This window comes from Crassostrea angulata, chromosome 4 (assembly GCF_025612915.1).
Source record: "Crassostrea angulata isolate pt1a10 chromosome 4, ASM2561291v2, whole genome shotgun sequence".
Lineage (NCBI taxonomy): Eukaryota > Metazoa > Mollusca > Bivalvia > Ostreida > Ostreidae > Magallana > Magallana angulata.
Genome location: NC_069114.1, coordinates 36,314,242 through 36,334,564, shown reverse-complemented (window position 1 = coordinate 36,334,564; position 20,323 = coordinate 36,314,242). Strand labels below are relative to the sequence as shown.

Below are 20,323 nucleotides of genomic sequence, written 5' to 3'. Positions count from 1 at the left end.
TAAATTTGAAAGCTGTAAAAAATCAGACGTGTAATTTTGCTTACGTTGATTTTTGAATCGATAACAATTGCGTTAATTTTCAATTTCCAGTTTTTTAAAATAGTTTTTTTTGTTACCCAAATAGCTAATGCAATGACTATGTGACCGTGGTTCCTTATGCAACGTATGTAAAGTTTTTCATATGTGGACCATGTTACAAAAACTAACTATATATAGTTGGTCATTTTTTCACAGTATCAACACAGAGTATCTTTGGCACGAGGTTTTTATTTTTGTAAAAAAAAAAAAAGAATGGATGGGACACTTAAAATTAAAAAGATAAGGGAAATCTAAAAACAAAAAAGTTGTTGCTAATAAAGAACTTCTGAAGCATCTCCAGAACCACTTATGTCTTGTTGATATAATTTAACCAAACTTTTTACTAATATTTTGTTAATTAAAAATGTTTTACACATCACCTGAGCGCAAATGACATATTTACAGTGTAAGTTGAGCTAGAACTACGGAAGATGTTTCCATTCTTATTCATCTAGAAAAGCTCTTAAGCCTATGTCATACATAACCATCCACAATTGTTTCTGTTTACAAAACTGGTTGTTTTGGACATTGATATGAGTGTATTACAGGTATAGAAGCTGACCTGACTTTTATAAAAAGTATGCATATGTATATTCAAATTATGTCTATGACTTTGTCATCATTATCATGATGACAGTTGTTGATGATGAATATTGTTCATGATGGTTATAAGAATATAGAAATGTTTCTCAAACATATATAGGTCTGAGAAAATAGAAAATACACCATTTATAGCAATGCCTACAACTTTAAATGTAAATTTAGATTGATAGGTAAATGCATTCGGAATAATATATAAAAGTTTACAAATGCAGTTGTTTTGGACAACTTTACGAGAGTTGTTCGGAAATTATTAAGACATTTACTCCAACCCACTTTTGAATTTCACCAGAAAGTAAACCAGGGTGCCTTTTTGTAAGGTAAAAATAATGAAATAAATGACATCATTTGTTCATTCCTGGTAAGATAACAAACTTGTCTACATCCAATGACCCGGCGCAACCACAAACCCACCGCAGCGTCGTTTTAACGTTTTTCCTCACTCCTTTCCTTGGTCCTTCATTTTTCATTTTTTACTTTTTATTTTAAAATGATAACAGTTACAGATTCTCTCCATTCTTTACTTTAAGTGAAAATATCGAGTTATTTCTTCCCAAAAGTCGACTTACTGTGACACTTCTCTTACATGCATACTTCTTTATATTTCTTTGAAATATTAAATAATTTTTGTTGTGTGTAAAAAGTACTTGATATATATTTAACCCCTTTGTTTTAATTCTAGTGAAACAATCAGTAAATAAACCACGATTTACCAAAGCTTTTGACACTTTTCCATCGTACAGTTTTTCTATATGCAATTTCTTGGCCAAAAAAGGTCTTCTTTGTAGATTCACACCAATTTTATTAATATTTTCTGCGCCGCCTTGACGTCAAAATTCATTAACCGTTTAAGTCAGATCTTCGTATTTCAACTCGAACACTAGTTAAACTTACACATTTGTGTTGTCTCAATTATTTCCTAACAAACCTCGTAAGATTATAAGATGTCAAGCAAAGTCATGATGTCATGAGAAAGTTAAGAAAACAATTGGAGTTGAGCTTATTTAATCTGCTTTCATAATGCACAGTCTAGTATACATTCATTAACAATTTCGTAAATTGGTAATATAATATTTTAATAAAATAATACAAGATTGTATGTACTTCCTCTAGTTATTAAATTTAAGATTTTATGCAATTTGCAAATTTGTTTTCCTTCAATAAAGAGTGGGCGTATTTAAGATTCATCCAATCAAGACTTTCCAGTCTAAATAGTTACAGTTTTATGTTATCTAGTGCCAGTGAGTGCAAATTAATAAGACAAATGCATGAAATATACTTTTTTTTATTTGAAAAAATAATTAAACAATGTGTGACAAATTTATATTTATCAAAAAGCATGTGATAAAAATATTTGTTAAGAAATGCGACAAATCAAAATTTAAATAAAACTGTATTCAAATGCTGACATAGTCTTAAAGCTTCATAAAGAAGATATAATGGTGCAAAATGATGTTACAGTTACTAAAATATGCTGATTTTAAGTGCCAGAATTATAAAAAAAATATCATGTTTTGGGTTCATCTTTTTATTTAAAAAAAAGTTTTATGATCACACAATACATTTTTCTTGTTTTAATACACTGCTTTAGAAATGCAACCAAATTCTGAGTGCCAGTCGAAAATTTAAAAGCAACTACAGATCTTACAATTGTTTGTCAGGTAAACAAGGCGACCGCCTTGTTTTTGTTAACATTGGCTCAATTACCTGATAAAAGTTCTTTTTCGAGATGAATTCTCTCTCTCTCTCTCTCTCTCTCTCTCTCTCTCTCTCTCTCTCTCTCTCTCTCTCTCTCTCTCTTCTTCTTCTTCTTCTTCCTAGCGCTTATCACATTCATTTAGGTATAAAACTGGAATGTTCACTTCAACATTCAAAACGTAAACAAAAACATGGCGCAAGCATTGTTTACATGACAAAGAATTATGAGCTCTGTTTCTCGCTTATGACAATAACTGACAAACTCAAACTTTGGTTGACTATTAGAAATGTCTTACTAAAGCACTGTACACATTAACAACGGAAAAATAATTTTTGAATAAAAGTGTGACCATACCCCTTTAAAAGAAGAAAAAAGGAAGTCAGCTGCTGTTATAATAAACTTTGGTGCATACCTCTGCTGTTCACATTATTTTATGCGTTGGAGGGTTTCCTTCGCTTTTATTTTCATTTGTGAAGCAATGGCGGTATAAACTCGAGTTTTAGATGAAGTCGCCCACTAAGTATATTTAAGGCCAGCTCCTCTTGAACTGCGTCAAAAAAAATTATGAAGCGCTAAGAAACCCTAACGGAAGAAAAATATAATGATAGAAGAAATATTGATATCATAGATAACGGAGGAATGTCAAGTAAATTTTTTTACTAAAATGGAGAAGCCCTTCGTTCAAAATGCTTGGAGAAGAAAATGGAGCGTTGCCAAATTTAGCTCCTTGGAAAATATAGATCAAAATAGACAGGGAAAACCGGTCAGATCAACTTGTGTCAGGACATAAAATACTCCACTCAGTAAAAGGTTTTCGTAAAATTAATTTAAAATTGAAACATATTAGTGAGCGAATAAAAGCAGCAAAATACAATTCAGCCTTTGCCAAAATGACTGAAGTGGTAAAATTTTACCAACACGACGAGAAAATTTATTCAATGAACGCTCATATAGTTAAGTGTCAAATTAGTCAATATACCGCCATTTTTAAATATTTAAAATACATATGTAAAGAAAAGCAACCAAGGGAAAAATCAAGGGTAAGCAAGTACTATTTGATTGCAATAACACTGAAAAAATATCATTCTTTTTCTGTAGAAAAAAATTATTGATGCAACCATATTTATGCAAAGATGTCCATAAGACAACACGAAACTTCTAAGAAGATTTTAACAAAACCTCAGATTAAGTGTCCTTTTTAACAAGAAATTGTGAAGTAGTACGCTTGATGTTGTTGCAAAACATCGGTTTGACCTTCGCATTAGGACTGGCACAAACGCTAAACACTAAAATTATATAATCTTTATTAACTAAAAGTTCAAAACATGTTCTTGCCTCTAAGTGCAAACTCGTTAGAAATGACATGAAAATAATGAAGTATTTAAAACATAGTCAACAATGTATATTTATGTCTTAAACTAACTGCATGAATATTCTTTTCAGTTCTGTGTATAATTGCTGCCTGTGAATACGTTTTCAGAAGCTAGTCTTGTAAACTATCTGTGTTATTCTGTATAAGTACAAGGCATTATTATACCTCTCATGACATGGACCAGACACCAATATATTATAGACCTTTAACTGCCAAAGAAAACTACATAAACTATAATGGTGCATTTATAATGCTGCATTCGCTCTACAGTTCTCAACAGTGCTGGTTAAAATGAAATAAAAATATAACATTCTTTCTTGCGGAAAGAGGAGGTAGTTTTGTGTGTGTTTTTTTAAAGAGAAAATCCTGCGCTGATCAGGTTTTCACTTTACGACAAATACTTAAAACGAACAAAAAACGGAACTACTCACTATAAATAAATTAATTGACTTTAGAAAAGCTTTTGAAAGTGGGCAATGACTTAACCATAGATAGCCTGAATAAAGTCAAAACGGAACGCCAGCTAAAGTTATCTTCATCATTAGGATGATGTGAACATGCTTACATAAAACAACTTGCAGAAACAGCAGAAAAGATTGAACGGGAAATCAATAACACTAAAACTAAGATCATGAATCTATCACTCGATATGTTACAAATACAATGTAATAAAAATGTCACAAACTTTGTCTTCTTAGAAAATAAGGTCATCCCAGAAAATCATTCTAGGTTTACTTGTTCTGATAACTAAAACCACAGAAGCGTATGATGAACTAAGAAAAAACTGAAGATCGGCAAATACATGTATCCGCATACACGCCAAATTAAGGAATTTCAAAAGTAATGTGCTTTTGGTCCTCAAAAATAGTACTGCATATGAAAAGGAACTTAAAAAATCTTAAGCAAAATATATACTTTTCAGACGACCCATTGTTTCCACAGAACATTACCCATATTCTGGTCAAATTAAGGCTTCTTGAATGATACGCTGTACATAAATACACACTTACTCGTGAAATGACAGTTGATAATACAGTGTAGAATGTATCCGACCCCAATCTAAGAGTAGCAATGAAGTGGACACCAACCGGTAAAAAAAAAGACCAAAAGAGATCTAGAGTAGAAAAAGAATTGACAGAAAAAGACCGGCGTCGGAATCTGTGGTGATGGTCTATTGAGCTCACCGCACGAAGGGGACAAAGTAAGTAATTAAGGTCTTCCGTTTCCAACGGAAGACCTTATTGTTTTCGTACAGTTTCTTATTATTAAGGTCTTCCGTTTCCAACGGAAGACCTTATTGTTTTCGTTCGGTTTCTTTTTCCCTATTATTATTATTATTATTTTTCTTTTTTTTTCTTACAAATTTTGTGCACGCGATTTCTCAGAAACGGCTCGACCGATTTTCATGAAACTTTCAGATATGATAGATAGTGATCTAAACCTTATAGGTTTTTTATGATATTGATGACGTCACTTCCGTTTTTGAAATTTTGACGTTTTAGCGATTTTTAGAGGGGTGGCTTGTTCCTTTAACTCCTCCTAAACTATAAAAGATATTGAGTTCAAATTTTCATGGAATGGTAGACAACAGATTGTAGATTTGCAATTTTATTTTCATTTTGAACTGGATTGAAAGGCGCCGGAGCTCGCCTGGACCCGAAAATTTAGTTTAAAAAAATGTCGTATTTTTTTCTTGTTTTCTTTGTTTATCTCTTTTCTGAAAAATATTTTGTTAAGACATGTAATGTAAGAAAGGTGAATATTTACAGGACCTTTCATTTGATATCAAGAAAAAGGGGCTGGCCCCTCAAATTAGGGGACCAATGGGCTTTAAAGTCTTTTATCTGTAGCCCTTTACTGAGAATTTTTTTGTGAAATGTTATAGAAGCAAATATGTTTATCTTACAGTAATGTATCCAAGTAATGTAATGATTTTATCATATATTACGTAATTAAGGGTTTTGAAGGGCCAAAAGTCTAAAATTTTGATCACCCATATCTCAGAAAGAAAAAATATTTTGTAATGCAATACAGAAGAGAAGTTGTTTCAAATGATGTTCCTAACAAAATGCAACCTTCAAAATTTCGTTAAACGGCCCCTAAAAGGAGTTGAGGGACCGGCCCCTAAAACCTTCTTTCTCATATATCTCCAAAACGGTAACGATATTTTAAACACTTGTTGAACAAAATTTGTGTAGAATTAAATGACCTTTTATTTGATACCAAGAAAAAGGGGCTGGCCCCTTAAATGAGGGATCCAAAGGCCTCTAAAGTCTTTAATCTGTAGCCCTTTATTGAGAGATATTTTGTGAAATGATGTAGAAGGAAATGTGTTTATTTTATAGTTAAGTATTCAAGCAACGAAATGATGTTATCATGTGTTACGTAATTAAGGGGTTTTAGGGGCCAAAAGTCTAAAATTTTGATCACCCATATCTCAGAAAGGAAAATATTTTGTAATGCAGTACAGACGAAAAGTTGTTCAAAATGATGTTCTCAACAAAATGCAACCGTCAAAATTTAGTTAAACGGCCCCTTTTAGGAGTTAAGGGACCGGCCCCTAAAACCTTCTTTCTCATATATCTCCAAAACGGTAACGGTATTTTAAACACTTGTTGAACAAAATTTGTGTAGAATTAAATGACCTTTTATTTGATACCAATAAAAAAAGGGGCTGGCCCCTTAAATTAGGGGACCAAAGGCCTCTAAAGTCTTTAATCTGTAGCCCTTTACTGAGGGATATTTTGTGAACGGTTATAGAAGCAAATATGTTTATCTTACAGTTATGTATCCAAGCAATGTAATGTATCATCGCCAATATCTCAGAAAGGAAAAATATTTTTAAATGCAGTAAAGAAAAGATACTCAGAAAGATGTACTTAATAAGATGCAATTTTCAAAATTTCGTTAAATGGCCCCTATAAGGAGTTAAGGGATCAGCCCCTCAAACGTTCTTTCCCATATATCTCATGAACGGTAACGAATTTCTAAACAGTTGTTGAACAAAATGTGTTGAGATTCAATTGACCTTTTATTTGATATCAAAAAAGGGGCTGGCCCCTAAAATTAGGAAACTAAAGGGCTCTAAAATGTTTCATCTGTAGCTCTTTACTGAGGGAAATTTAATGAAAGGCTATAGAAGCAAATATGTTTATCTTACAGTTCTGTATCCAAGTAATGTAATGATATTTTCATGTGTTATGGAATAAGGATTTTTTAGGGGTCAAGGGTCCATAAACTATGACCAGCTATATCTCAAAAAGGAAAATGTTTTGAAATGCAGTGTAGAAGAAAAGATACTCAAAATGATGTACTTTACAAAATGCAACCTTCAAAATTTGGTTCAGCGGCTCCAATAAGGAGGTAGGGGACTCGCCCCTAAAACTTTTTTTTCTCAGATATCTCAAGAACGGTGACGAATTTCTAAACACTTGTTGAACAAAGCTCTTATCCCTGAAACAAAATAGTATCCGGCCCTTAAAATGTAGACCCCGTTTTTCTATTCTAAATCATGTTTAGCAATATCAAGATCTAACATATATCTCAAATTCTAAAATCAGACGGAAGACCTCCTCGTTGCTCGCAACGAGATCGTGTCTAGTTATGATTATTATTTTTTTTTCCAAATTTTGTGCACGCGATTTCTCGAAAACTATTCAGCCGATTTCAGTCATTTTTTCAGAGATGATGAGTCATGATCTAAATTTTATATGTTTTTGAAATTTTTGTTGTCGTCACTTCCGGTACCGATTTATCGGCCATTTTGTAGTTTTTTACGACCTATTTTGTGCAGAGCTGATCTCAGAAACTATCAGAGATATGACTATGAAATTTTCAGGATAGGTAGTCTATAGTCTGAAGTTGTGCACTATTATTTTGTTTTACGCCAGTGGCGCCATTTCTTGGAGCTCGCCTGGGCACGAAAATTGGGTACGAATTTTTATCCAAAATTTTTATACGTTTTGATCTGTATCTTTTTATCAGTTGGTATTTTGTTAAGACATATATAACAAAAGTGGTAGAAAATCAAAAGTTCTTTTCAACGAAATCAAGAAAAAGGGGCTGGCCCCTAAAATTAGGGGCCAAGACACTCGTAAACTCTATTAGAAATAACTTAAAAATGATAAAGATTTTGTAATGCATTATAGAAGCAAAGTTGTTGATCGTTACAAAATCTATCAGAAAAAATCATTGCCACGCCCATTTATGACGTAATTAGGGTTTTTTAGGGGACAGAGTACTTAAACTTTGTCACGATATATCTAGAGAAGGAGACATATTTTCTTAAGTATTGTAGAAGAGAAAATGTCTGTCTTAATAATAATAATCAATTCCACTAATCAAAACACCAATCTCTGTCCCCATTAAGGATCTATAGGGCTGGCCCCTAAAATATTCAGTCATTTGTATCTCAAAAATGAAAAACAATTTTAGATAGGTGTTAGAACAAAAATGTTATTATTCGTGAGACCTTGCGAATGAACTTAAGAAAAAGGGGCTGGCCCCTTAAATTAGGGGCCAAGAAACTCGTAAAATCTATCACAGATAACGAAAAAACGATAAAGATTTTGTAATGCATTATAGAAGCAAAGTTGTTGATCGTTACAATATATATCAGAAAAAATCATTACCACGTCCATTTATTACGTAATTAGGGATTTTTAGGGGCCAAAGTGCTAAAGCTTTGACGCAATATATCTAGAGAAGAAGACATATTTTGTCAAGCATTGTAGAAGAGAAAATATCTGTATTGATGATTCTAATCGATTCCATTCATCAAAACACCAATGTCTGTCCCCATTAAGGATCTAGAGGACTGGCCCCTAAAATATTCTATCATTTGTAATTATAAAATGAACAACAATTCTAGATAAGTGTAAGAACAAAAAATGTTATAATTCGTGAGACCTTTCGAATGAACTCAAGAAAAAGGGGCTGGCCCCTTTATTTAGGGGCCAAGACTGTCGTAAACTCTATTACAGATAACTTAAAAACGATACAGATTTTGTAATGCATTGTAGGAACAAAGTTATTGATCGTAACAATATCAGTTTGTAGAACTCCTTTCCAAAGCCATTGATGACGTAATTAGGGATTTTAGGGGACAAAAATCTTACATCTTTAATGTTCTGTATGAGAAAAAGCAAAACTTTTTGTTAAGCATTTTAAAGGATAATGACAATCGCTTACATTTTCTGAAAGGGAGTGGTTGAGGGGAATTCTGAAATTTCATTGATATTTTAATGCTATCGTTTAAAAATTGAACGGAAGACCTACTCGTTACTCGTAACGAGATCGTATCTAGTTATTATTATTATTTTTTTTTTCCAAATTTTGTGCACGCGATTTCTCGAAAACTATTCGGCCAATTTCAACCATTTTTTCACAGATGATGAGTCATGATCTGAATTTTATATGTTTTTGAAATTTTTATTGTCCTCACTTCCGGTACCGATTTATCGGCCATTTTGTATTTTTTTACGACCCATTTTGTGCAGAGCTGATCTCAGAAACTATCAGAGATATGACTATGAAATTTTCAGGATAGGTAGTCTATAGTCTGAAGTTGTGCACTATTATTTGGTTTTACGCCAGTGGCGCCATTTCTTGGAGCTCGCCTAGGCACGAAAATTGGGTACGAATTTTGATTCAAAACTTTCATACGTTTTGATCTGTATCTTTTTATCAGTTGATATTTTGTTTAGACATATATAATAAAAGTGGTAGAAAATCAAAAGTTCTTTTCAAGAAAATCAAGAAAAAGGGGCTGGCCCCTAAAATTAGGGGCCAAGACACTTGTAAACTCTATTACAAATAACTTAAAAATGATCAAGATTTTGTAATGCATTATAGAAGCAAAGTTGTTGATCGTAACAATATCTATAAGAAAAACCCATTGCCACGCCAATTTATGACGTAATTAGGGTTTTTTAGGGGCCAGAGTACTTAAACTTTGACATGATATATCTAGAAAAGTAGACATATTTTCTTAAGTATTGTAGAAGAGAAAATGTCTGTATTAATGATTAAAATCAATTCCACTATTCAAAACACCAAAGTCTGTCCCTATTAAGGATCTATAGGGCTGGCCCCTAAAATATTCAATCATTTGAATTTCAAAAATGAACAACAATTTTAGATATGTGTAAGAACATAAAATGTTAGTATTCGTGAGACCATTTCAAGAAAATCAAGAAAAAGGGGCTGGTCCCTAAAATTAGGGGCCAAGACACTCGTAAACTCTATTACAGATAACTTAAAAATGATCAAGATTTTGTAATGCATTATAGAAGCAAAGTTGTTGATCGTAACAATATCTATAAGAAAAAACCATTGCCACGCCCATTTATGACGTAATTAAGGTTTTTTAGGGGCCAGAGTACTTAAACTTTGACACGATATATCTAGAAAAGGAGACATATTTTCTTAAGTATTGTAGAAGAGAAAATGTCTGTATTAATAATTAAAATCAATTCCACTAATCAAAACACCAATGTCTGTCCCTATTAAGGTTGTATAGGGCTGGCCCCTAAAATATTCAATCATTTGTATTTCAAAAATGAACAACAATTTTAACTAGGTGTAAGGACAAAAAAATTTAGTATTCGTGAGACCATTTCAACAAAATCAAGAAAAAGGGACTGACCCCTAAAATTAGGGGCCAAGACTCTCGTACACAGCGCAAACTATAATAAAAGGTTTGTACATCATACCGAGGTTGATTTATGAAACAAAACAATGATAAGGTATGCTTAATATTTTTATACGATCAGATAAATCAAAACTTATACCTAACATAAATTCATTAAAGCATTTGATCGACATATTAGTCTTGATCGCTCCTCAACTGTGACTAGGATATATATACCGTCGAGAAAGTTACAGTTGGTTGCTTTTCGATCGAGGCATTTAGGTTGCACGGACTTCTAAGTGCATGATCTACACATTGTAGTATAATGTTTGAAAAAAAATTAAAGAACTACAATCAATAAACATACGGTAAAATATGATATATTCTTTGAAATAATTTCCACAGTATCCTTATTATTTTGGACTGATTTTGGTGCCTTATTCTCTTGCACATCGAACAAGGGTGTTGTTCAGAGTGCATAACGTCAGAATGATTTTAAAGACCCCATCGGTACTACATTCATCACACTAGACAAAGGATAGTAAATCCAAGAAAGTAACATCGTTTTCATCGATCAGTCTCTACAAAAATACTCCTGCGGTCATTCAGCATGGTTTGCGCATTTGCGATGTTATAATAAACACAGGAAAACGTTCTACAATTATCGAGGATTTTTTAAATACATGTGCCTGGATTTCAGTCCGTTCTGTTTTGTCGTTTATTGGATATTCCCTACCAGTGTATTGGTTGTTATATATGTCATCAAAATAATGAAAAGATATTTTGTTTTAATCTGAGCAAATATTGAAAAAAAAATTGAAAGTAAAAAAAATATATCTTCTTTATTATATGGTTCTTTTATTTAGTCTTTATTTAGTCGACTACCGCTGAATATTTTGGAAGTACACCTTGATAGCATCGTGATAACTGAAGTAAACAGGAACTTTCACAACCTTAACGGACAATCCTTCAGTAACATAAATATGATCTAGGATAGTCCCACTTTCAGTTGTGGAAAAGTCAACTCTTTGTTTAAACCCCTTTGACTGAAGAAAACTCGTAATTGGTCCATTTGTCCTGGCATCTTCGTTGAAATCTCCAATTACAACACACTGAAATCCACGTTCTTGGTAAACTATTACAACTTTCTGAAGGGCATCTAGAAAAAAGCTGACGTTAATGATGCATGGTCGGTAGATCACTATTATGATGATGTTCTCTTTGCAAAGCTCTAACGTCATTCCTTCAATATTCTTAAGGGGAAGTTCATGAACTCTGATATTTTCCTCTTTTCTTTGAAACACACCTATTCCCCCGCCTCTGGCTTGGCTTAATTTACAAAAAGTGTTTGATGAATCATCATAACACATTCCCCTTGAAATGCTGTAAAAATTAAAGCCCGGAATTTCATATTCTGACAAATCATCCTGATCTTTGAGCCACGTCTCTGTTAAACATATAAAATCTGCTTTGCTGAGTCTGTTGTCTGATTTGATGTCCTGTATATGTGCCCTTAGACTTTGTACATTAAGAAGAATAATTGTCTTGCATTCCTCAGTCTGTATTTGTCCAATGTCACCTACTGCGTTTGGTACAAATTTTTCCATGATGCTCAATGATGTTTTAACATCTGGATCAGCGTAGATTTTCTTCTTAAGTTTATCCTCATCTGTTGTCTCTATAAATAACCCATCCTTTGAGGTTACTCTACTAATAGCTACATAAGCCTGACCAGCAGCAAAAGTACGATCCAAATTGACCACTACCTTTTCTGTTGTCATTCCTTGCACTTTGTGTGCTGTGCATGCCCAAGATAGTTTCAGAGGAAATTGCTGTCGAACTACATTTTTAGTATTCTTTTCCTTGATTTCTTCCTGCATTCTTTGAATCACGATCTGATTTCCGTATAATGTCGTTGTTCCATGTAGTTTACCGATTTGTTTACTGTCAAATATTACTCCAACTCCTTGAATGTTTTTTCTCTGATGATCTCTTGCAAACTCAAAATGCGATATGTAACCCATTGCACCATTCACAAGTCCATCTTCGACATTTACATTTCTTGTAAGCATAACCCTTGCATTAACGGCTAAAAGCAGTGAAGATGACAGTCCATCTGTTTTGGTTGTGACCAGTGGTTTCTCACGTAATTTTAACCTTCCTGTTGTCTTGTCTTTTTGGTAATCCTCTGCATCTACCTCTATCAAATCTACACAGCATGTTTGCAACTTTTCAAGATTGAAATCGTTTACCTCTTCGTTTGTAGAATAAACGTGCAACACGTCATCTGGACCTTCCCTGATGCAATCTCTTAGTAACGTCAAAGCTTCGTTCGATATTTGTTCATCAATTGTTCTAACACGCAAAGAATTCAAAACGGCAGCAAATTCAACATCCTCCTTCTGACGCATTATTTCGTCTAGCTCAATGATTTTGAAGAAATCTAACCAATAGTCAACAGGGTATGCGTCATTTACCTTATACAACCTTTCGTCTTTTCGTTGTTTTACAGGCGGAAGTTGGTAGAAATCACCTACAGCAATAACAGAGATACCACCAAATGGTTCCTTGCATTTTTTAATTTGGACGAGTCGTTCATGTATGTAATACATCAGACGTTTAAAGACCATGGATACTTCATCTATGATCAATATTTGCACGTTTTCTAATTTGGACCTAATTGCATTTAAAGTTTGCTCCTTCAAAGGCTCATATGGAATGGGAAGCGCTTTTGTCAGTGAGAAAACATGATGTATTGTGCTTCCTCCAATGTTAAAGGCAGCCGTTCCCGTGAAAGCAGTTAGCAGAATTGATATGGCGTTGGGTGTGGGCAATGTCTTTCCAAGAAGTCTTGAGGCTTCGAAATGAATGGCTTTGATCAAGTGACTTTTTCCTGTTCCTGCTCCGCCCGTAATAAAAATATGAAAAGGTTCTGGTTTTCCTTGTGATATTTTCTTCAGACACCATTCGCGCACTGAATAAAAGACCTCTTTCTGTTTATCGTTTAAGCTTTGCAGTAAAGGTAAAATCTCTTGCCTTGAATTCGAAGCTTCCCTGATATGATATATAAAATCTGAAGGATATTCTTCTTCAACTTCTTCGGTTACTTCCTTCATTGTATTGTCTTCTGTGTCTAATTTTGATTTCTGAATTAAACACTCTTCCCGCTTCATTTCGGTATCGGGACAAAGACTTGCCCATGCATCTTCAGGCTCGCCGATCATTTCAAATATCTCTACGGCATTTTCAATTGCTTCTTCGTCTTTTGAAAATTGATTTCGATGCTCATTGACTACATTCTTCACTGCCTGCAAATCGCCACCTACTCTGACAAACCCATTGTTATAGAATGACTCATGGTGGTTTTAGTTGATTTTGATTAATATAGGGCAGAAAGAGTTGAAGTATTGATTGAAAATACTTCTCTGGTGCACTTTCAGCATTGAATCTTGGGTATCTTATGACAGCTGGTTTACCCCTTGTTCTTTTCTGGATAACACCTTTTCCATTTCGCAATTCGTATACTCCTTCCTTTTCAATCTGTGGAATTTGAGATTTTGCAAGTACCCTGAACTCGGAGCAGAACTCTGCAAGGCACATCTGAATGAAATAGTCAGTCTGTGGGCGATTTTCATATCTTTCTACAATATTCGTCATCCAAATGTCTTCCTCGTCTTCATCGCCTTCACATTCGTCCGACTGTGATCGTCGTTTTCTTTTCAACTGTGAAAGAGGTTTGCTTAAACGCGTTGGATTTTCCCCAACAGGAATAAACATTACTTTCCTTGAGCACTCTTTCATTTTTAAATTGCATACTCTGTACACTGCCTCTTGTGCACTGACTTCTCTATGGTTTAAATAAGCCGATCCTATTTTCTTAATAGTTTGTTTAGCACTAAGATTTCCTTCAGTTGCCTCGATCTTTGTTTGTTTTAATAACATGCCCATTTCCCGTTCTGATTTTGAGATGTACGAAATAATGTACACAATGCAGCTAAATGGGTCAAGAACATACTGAATGTCCATATTGGCATCCCAGCATTTGAGGAGACATTCGTTGTATTGATTTGTCCACATTTCCTCTGGGTCCCTCTTCAAAATTGTTGTTGTTCTTGATGTCAGTGCTCTATGTGCGATCTCGTACTCTTCTTGCGACAGAGATAAATCTGTGAATATCTCCTCTGTTGTCTGAAATTCGCTGTTATTGTCGAGAACTTTATTCCAAACCTTCAGTAAAGTATCCTTAGCTTGTGATGTATTCATTTGCGTGTTCGTTTGAAGATTCTCTGGATCTTCCTCACATCGTTCAGCGATAAAAGTTCTTTCTGATGGCGGTCTTGGAAAGTTGAACCTGCATTCTGTTCCCTTTTTTCTACACGATTTAGAGTGAGTTTTGCTATGTTGTTGTACACTTAACACAGACTGTCTTAATTCTTTTTCATCATCTTCGGATGGTAGGGAACATGTCACATACTTGTCAATGAATTCACATACACGTTCGTCACTATCCTTCCCAAATTTTGGTGCGTCATCAACCCAATATAAGCAATGCATGTGTGGGGAACCTCTTTGTTGGAATTCAACTCTTACAAAGTAGTCAACAACATTACCTATAGGATTGGCTGGTGACATAATGACTTCTCTTTGGAATACATGAAATCTGTGTTCAAACATTCTGGCAACAGTGACTGGATTTCTTCTAAGAATATCACTTTTTTCAGACCAGTCTAATTCAGAAGGATTTCTATTGTCATCCTCATGATGCAAAATGCAACCGACTATTTCATTCCATCTGAATTCAGCAGCCGAAAACGAACAAAACCAAGTAGGGATCCCTAATTGTCGGAGCATTGCAAAAAGATCTTTCTGTGTTGTAGACCAATACGCAGGTGTTCCTCTTATTGGTTGCATGAATCGCAAAGCTTCGTCATTTCTGAGAAGTTTTGAGAGCACGTCTGGGTCTTGTAGCATATGTGATGTCACCATCTTTCCATCGTTAGTTTTAGACAAAGACTTCCGAATTGAGATTTGTGTTTTCTCTATCACCTGTTTCAATTCTGACATAAATTGCGCAAAAAATATGTAATTTGTATCCTTTGCGAATCTATTGTCTGTATTCATAAGTCTGTTGTTGAAATATCTGGAAAGTGTGATCCTTTCATCTCTCTCCTCATTCCACGAGAATCTGCCAGATGGAAATAAATGTGGGAATGACTTCGCTTCATTTCCTTCGTCTTGTAACATTCTAACAGGATTTTTTCCTTCACCTGGTGCAATATTATAGACCTCGTCAAAGTAATGATCAAGGACTTCTTGCGCTATGTCAACAGGTTGTAAACATGTATCCGTTGCGACTTCTTGGTCATGATTTTTCTCCATTTCTGACTTTTCTTGATTGCTTTCACTAATTTCAATAGTATCGTTTAACAAACAATGATCGTCATTGTCAGTCCAATTACTGTTAATAGAAACGTCTTGGTACCATTTATTGTTTTCTTTCAAAAAGTCAAGAGCAGCCTTAATGTGTCGTGGAGTTACGAATTGGTATTCAAAGTATCTTTTGTACGATAGCTTGCGTTTGAGTTTCACCCTCAGTAAAAGATTGTCATCAACGTTCAGTGGTAAACTGGTTGTTTTCTTTAAGTTTGACGGCACGCACACTACAGGTCCGTGTACATTTCTTTGTCCACCTTGTGGAAGAGCCATGACTTTCATAAAAGGAATGTGTAGAGCAATGAGGTGTTGTTCTAAGGAATTCAAATCACTTAGCTCTGTTGGAATTTCCTCAAGTGACATTTTATTAATTGCAGCTTCTTGTGGGATTTTTCCACTCATGATTTTTCTGTGACATGTAAAACATACCCACATAGAAGATCTGTGACAAAAGGTTGTACACGACACGCCACACTGGTGAACATATTTGTCATTTATACACTGATTGGCCACATCTTTTGCTTGCTGGTTTATTGTATACATTTCATGTGTACATCCACGAACTTGGTTTTCGAACAGCAAACGATGACAACAACAACATGTGTACTCTGGTCCTTGTTTTACGATATGTTTAAACAAGTTCACTACTTCACGTTCACCTTTCAATTTCTCCATCCGTTCTTGTCTTTTTTTCAAAACGTTTTCTTTTTTTCGTCTTTTTGCCTCTGAACTCAAATGATACCTCGCTTTGCTTGCAACTTTCACTTTTTCTCTATGGTTTTCATCCAATTTGTACTTTTCTGTACTCCTTTTTCTGGCGTTTTGTTTATGCAGCTCATTCAATTTGTACTTTTCTGTACTTCTTGTTTTGACATTTTGTCTATGCATCTCATTTGATTTGTACTTTTCTGTACTTCTTTTTTTAACCTTTTCTTTGTGCATGTCATCTAATTTGTATTTCTGTGTACTCATACGTTTCACGTTCTCTTTATGTACGATATCTGTTTTATACTTAATTTTGCTTCTACTTATCACGTCCTGTCTGTGTGACTCATCTGTCTTGTACTTCGTAATGCTTTTTTGCTTCATCGTCACTCTATGTTCAGCATCCAGTGCATATTTCTGCACACCTTTCTCTATCAAATTTTTCCTGTAATGTTCGTCACTCAGATACTTTTCTTTAACCCTTGACCTAAACGCCTCGTCATTCATGTACCGCATTTTTTTCTTAGCAAGTAAATCTCCACTTTGCATTTTAACGAACTGTTTGCGCTTCGATCTCATTCTTTCTCGATTGTTTAATCTTTTGTTATATTCAGTCATGCCCTCACCACTTGCAACTGGTTGGTGTTGTGAAATAGTTGACCTACTCGACACCATTGTAACAACATCATAATGAGTCTGATCTTTATGGTGCAAATAAATTGACCCTGATTGATCAATAGCTAAATCTGGATCTACCATTCGACCAGAAAAAAGAACCCATCGATTATCTGAATATGTATAGATATCGGTCTTAAGCAAATGAGAAAGTCCCAAAATTTCTATTTCAGTTGCCCATGTTCCATTTTCAACCATACGAGTGTTTGAAATATGGTTCTCAACCGAGTCTTCTCCATGTCTTAAAAAATTTTTAAAACACAATTGGTTCTGAAGTAAATGATGACAAACCGCTAAACGAATTTCCTCATGAAAGTCTTGTGCTTCCGTCAAACTAAATGAAATTGCCTTAAACAAACAATTTCCATCCTGATCTATGCGTTTTATTCCAACTGGCTTTTCCATGTTTGATATCTTGTCTTTTGAATTGTCAACACATGAACAACAAATTCCAAATGACTCACACAACTGCCGTTTCTTCACACCTGATAGTGGCATAAAATCAAAACCGACATTTTCACTAGAAACATACTCAATGTCATCATGTCTAAATGAAGGACTGTTTGATGTGCCATTGCAACTTTCTCCCACATGTCCTTCTGTAATATTTTCATTTTCCACAACATTTTCTGACTCTGTGCTTTGCTGCATTTGAACAGATATTTCCCTACACTGAAATTGCTTTAATGAGCAGTGCACTCCAGTTATTTCACATTGTACAGTATCAGAATACCCCATTGACCTGGCTAAAGTCACAATATGATTGAATAATTCATGGATTGTAATGTACAGAACCTGTGTACTCTTTCCACTTTCACTCAGAAACCCCTCCATAGATCTAGAATGGGAATCAAAAGTAAAATACCCTTTCATTCTCCTTCCTATCAAAAACGTATTTCCACCAAAGCAAACAAAGCATCCATCTGTGTCAGCAAGAGCAATCTGAAGAGCCTCTAAAAGTGGAAATGCATTAAAGTCCTCATATTGAAGTTCAACTCCAGATAGATTGATTAAAGTTGGTAATGATTCATTTGCTTTGAACTCAAATGTCTGACTGAAACACTCAAAAAACTGAGGCAATTCATGTACCAACAGATATCTACTAGCAATTGTTGAACTGTGCTGCAAGTAAGTATAGAGCTCATTTCCTGTAAACAAAACAGTGTTCATGTCTCTTCTATCCCATTGACTAGCATCCTTGATCCTTTGAAATGTAACTGCGGCAAGACAGTTTGCTACACATTGTGTTCCTGCATTATCGCCAAAAATGATGTCAGCTTGATGATATGATCCTTGAACAGAAAAACATACCTCATTTGTTGTAAATTTGCTATCGTCATTGGTTTCATCATGATCATCACCACCATTTTCATCATCATCAATATCATCTTTAACATCATCATCATCATCATCATCATTTTGCATATATACAGTGTTTTCATATGATTTCCTTTCAGTATACTTTTTAGTTCTCGTCAAGTTTCTGGGTGCATCAATTGATATCCTGCTGGACTCATCCCCACTTAAGGAGGATGACATATCCAGCTGCGCCTGTCCTGCTGAGCCAGACACGTGCACGGTGTCCGGCTCAGGTACCCTCGGTGAGGTACAAACCCACGGTGGGGAGTCAGGGGACGGTGCCATGCCGCCGTTTTGGGCACACAGACGACTTCCCTGAGAAGATGCAGAACTCAGGGCATTTGGATGCATTTTCTCACGAAGAGAGGCCTGCATCCTGGCCAGGGGTTTTTCTTCCTTCAGAGGAAACCCCATGGAAACCTGCCCCGGAACACAACCGAGGGGAGCTGAAACAGCTCCTTCTACTTCCCCGCGTGAGGTAGCAGAATTTTCAAAAGGCTGATCTGATTCATCTGAAGAGATCTGCTCCTGCTGCCTTGTGTTTCTCATTCTCTGCCTGTTCTTCAGGCGTCTGTCCCTTTCACTCATGCCCTTTCGTTTTCTTTTAGGCATCTAAAAAACACAAACAATAAACATTTTCATACCCTGCAATAGCTAATGAAATGTTTATTTTTGTACACAATTTTAAACTTAACATTATTGAGATATTACAATCTGAAAAGGCCCATTCTAACAATGAACAATAGAATGAAAAGAATTTCAGAGAAATGTTCCTTCACCTTAACAGACATCATAACCATACTAATTAAGCTGTATAAAAAATATAATATCGGAGTAGAGAAGATCTAATTTATTTTTACTATATGGACATATTGGTCCCATCCTAAGGCCTGACCCCCTGTCCACGGGGTCATGGATTAAACAATCTAGGTAGAAGGCTTCATGGACATCATAACCATGCATTTAGCTTTTCTCAAATTAATATGGGAGTAGTAAAGAAGATTTGTTAAAATTAAAAACACTTTTACAAGACCCCAACCAATAGCTTTAATACTTGCCCCAAGGGCCATGAATTTGACAATTTTGGAAGAGGAAATTGTTACAATGCATTTTTTTTTCCAACACGTGATTTGAAGTAGAGAAAAAGACTTTTGAAAACTTGGCTTTTTTGTATATTTGGACAATCTATGGCACCGCAGGGGTGGTAGTGCCATAAATTTCACAATTTTATTCCTTTTACCATTGAAATGCTTCATAACAAAAATGGTAACGATTGGCCTTGTAGTTTTTAAGGAAAAGTTAACAAGAGGCCAATAGGCCTTGACGGTCATCCGACTACCATAGCCCATACACAAACCTGAGGATGATTCCTCATTAGTTTGAGAATTTCTGGCTGAATGGATTTTTAGAACATTTTTAAAGATTTTCTCTATATTTTCCTTTGTAAAACTTCATTCCACCCTCCCCATTGCAACCCCACCCTAATCCTGGGGACCATGATTTGGACAATCTTGAATCTACACTACTTGACATTCCTTCAAAACAACAAATTTTCAACAATTCCAAATTATCTCCCCCTTAAAGTGAATGTGGCCCTTCATTTAAATGAACTTGAATCCTCCCCATCCAGTGATGCTTAATACCAAGTTTGATTAAAACTGGCCCTGTGGTTCTGGAGAAGATAAAAATGTGAAAAGTTTATGACAACTACAACAGCAACAACAGACAAATCTTGATCAAAAAGCTCACTTGTGTCCTTGACTCAGGTGAG

The 20,323-nt window shown here is 34.9% G+C and overlaps 1 protein-coding gene across 1 annotated transcript; it reads right to left on the bottom strand.

Moving 5' to 3' along the window:
* Positions 1-11,261: 11,261 nt before the first annotated feature.
* Positions 11,262-17,034, bottom strand: LOC128182250 (uncharacterized). Its single transcript, XM_052850841.1, has 3 exons — positions 16,556-17,034; positions 13,802-16,222; positions 11,262-13,707 (listed from the first exon to the last, which is right to left on the bottom strand). The coding sequence occupies exons 1-3, from the start codon at positions 17,032-17,034 to the stop codon at positions 11,262-11,264; spliced, it is 5,346 nt and encodes a 1,781-aa protein (XP_052706801.1).
* Positions 17,035-20,323: the final 3,289 nt, after the last annotated feature.

Coding starts and splice junctions, on each gene's coding strand:
- LOC128182250 (XM_052850841.1), bottom strand. CDS start 17,034: ATGCGGTACATGAATGACGAGGCGTTTAGGTCAAGGGTTAAAGAAAAG. Junction 16,223..16,555: donor AAAGTTGCAAGCAAAGCGAG/GTATCATTTGAG, acceptor TACATGTCACAG/AAAAATCATGAGTGGAAAAA. Junction 13,708..13,801: donor GCTGAAAGTGCACCAGAGAA/GTATTTTCAATC, acceptor TGGGTTTGTCAG/AGTAGGTGGCGATTTGCAGG.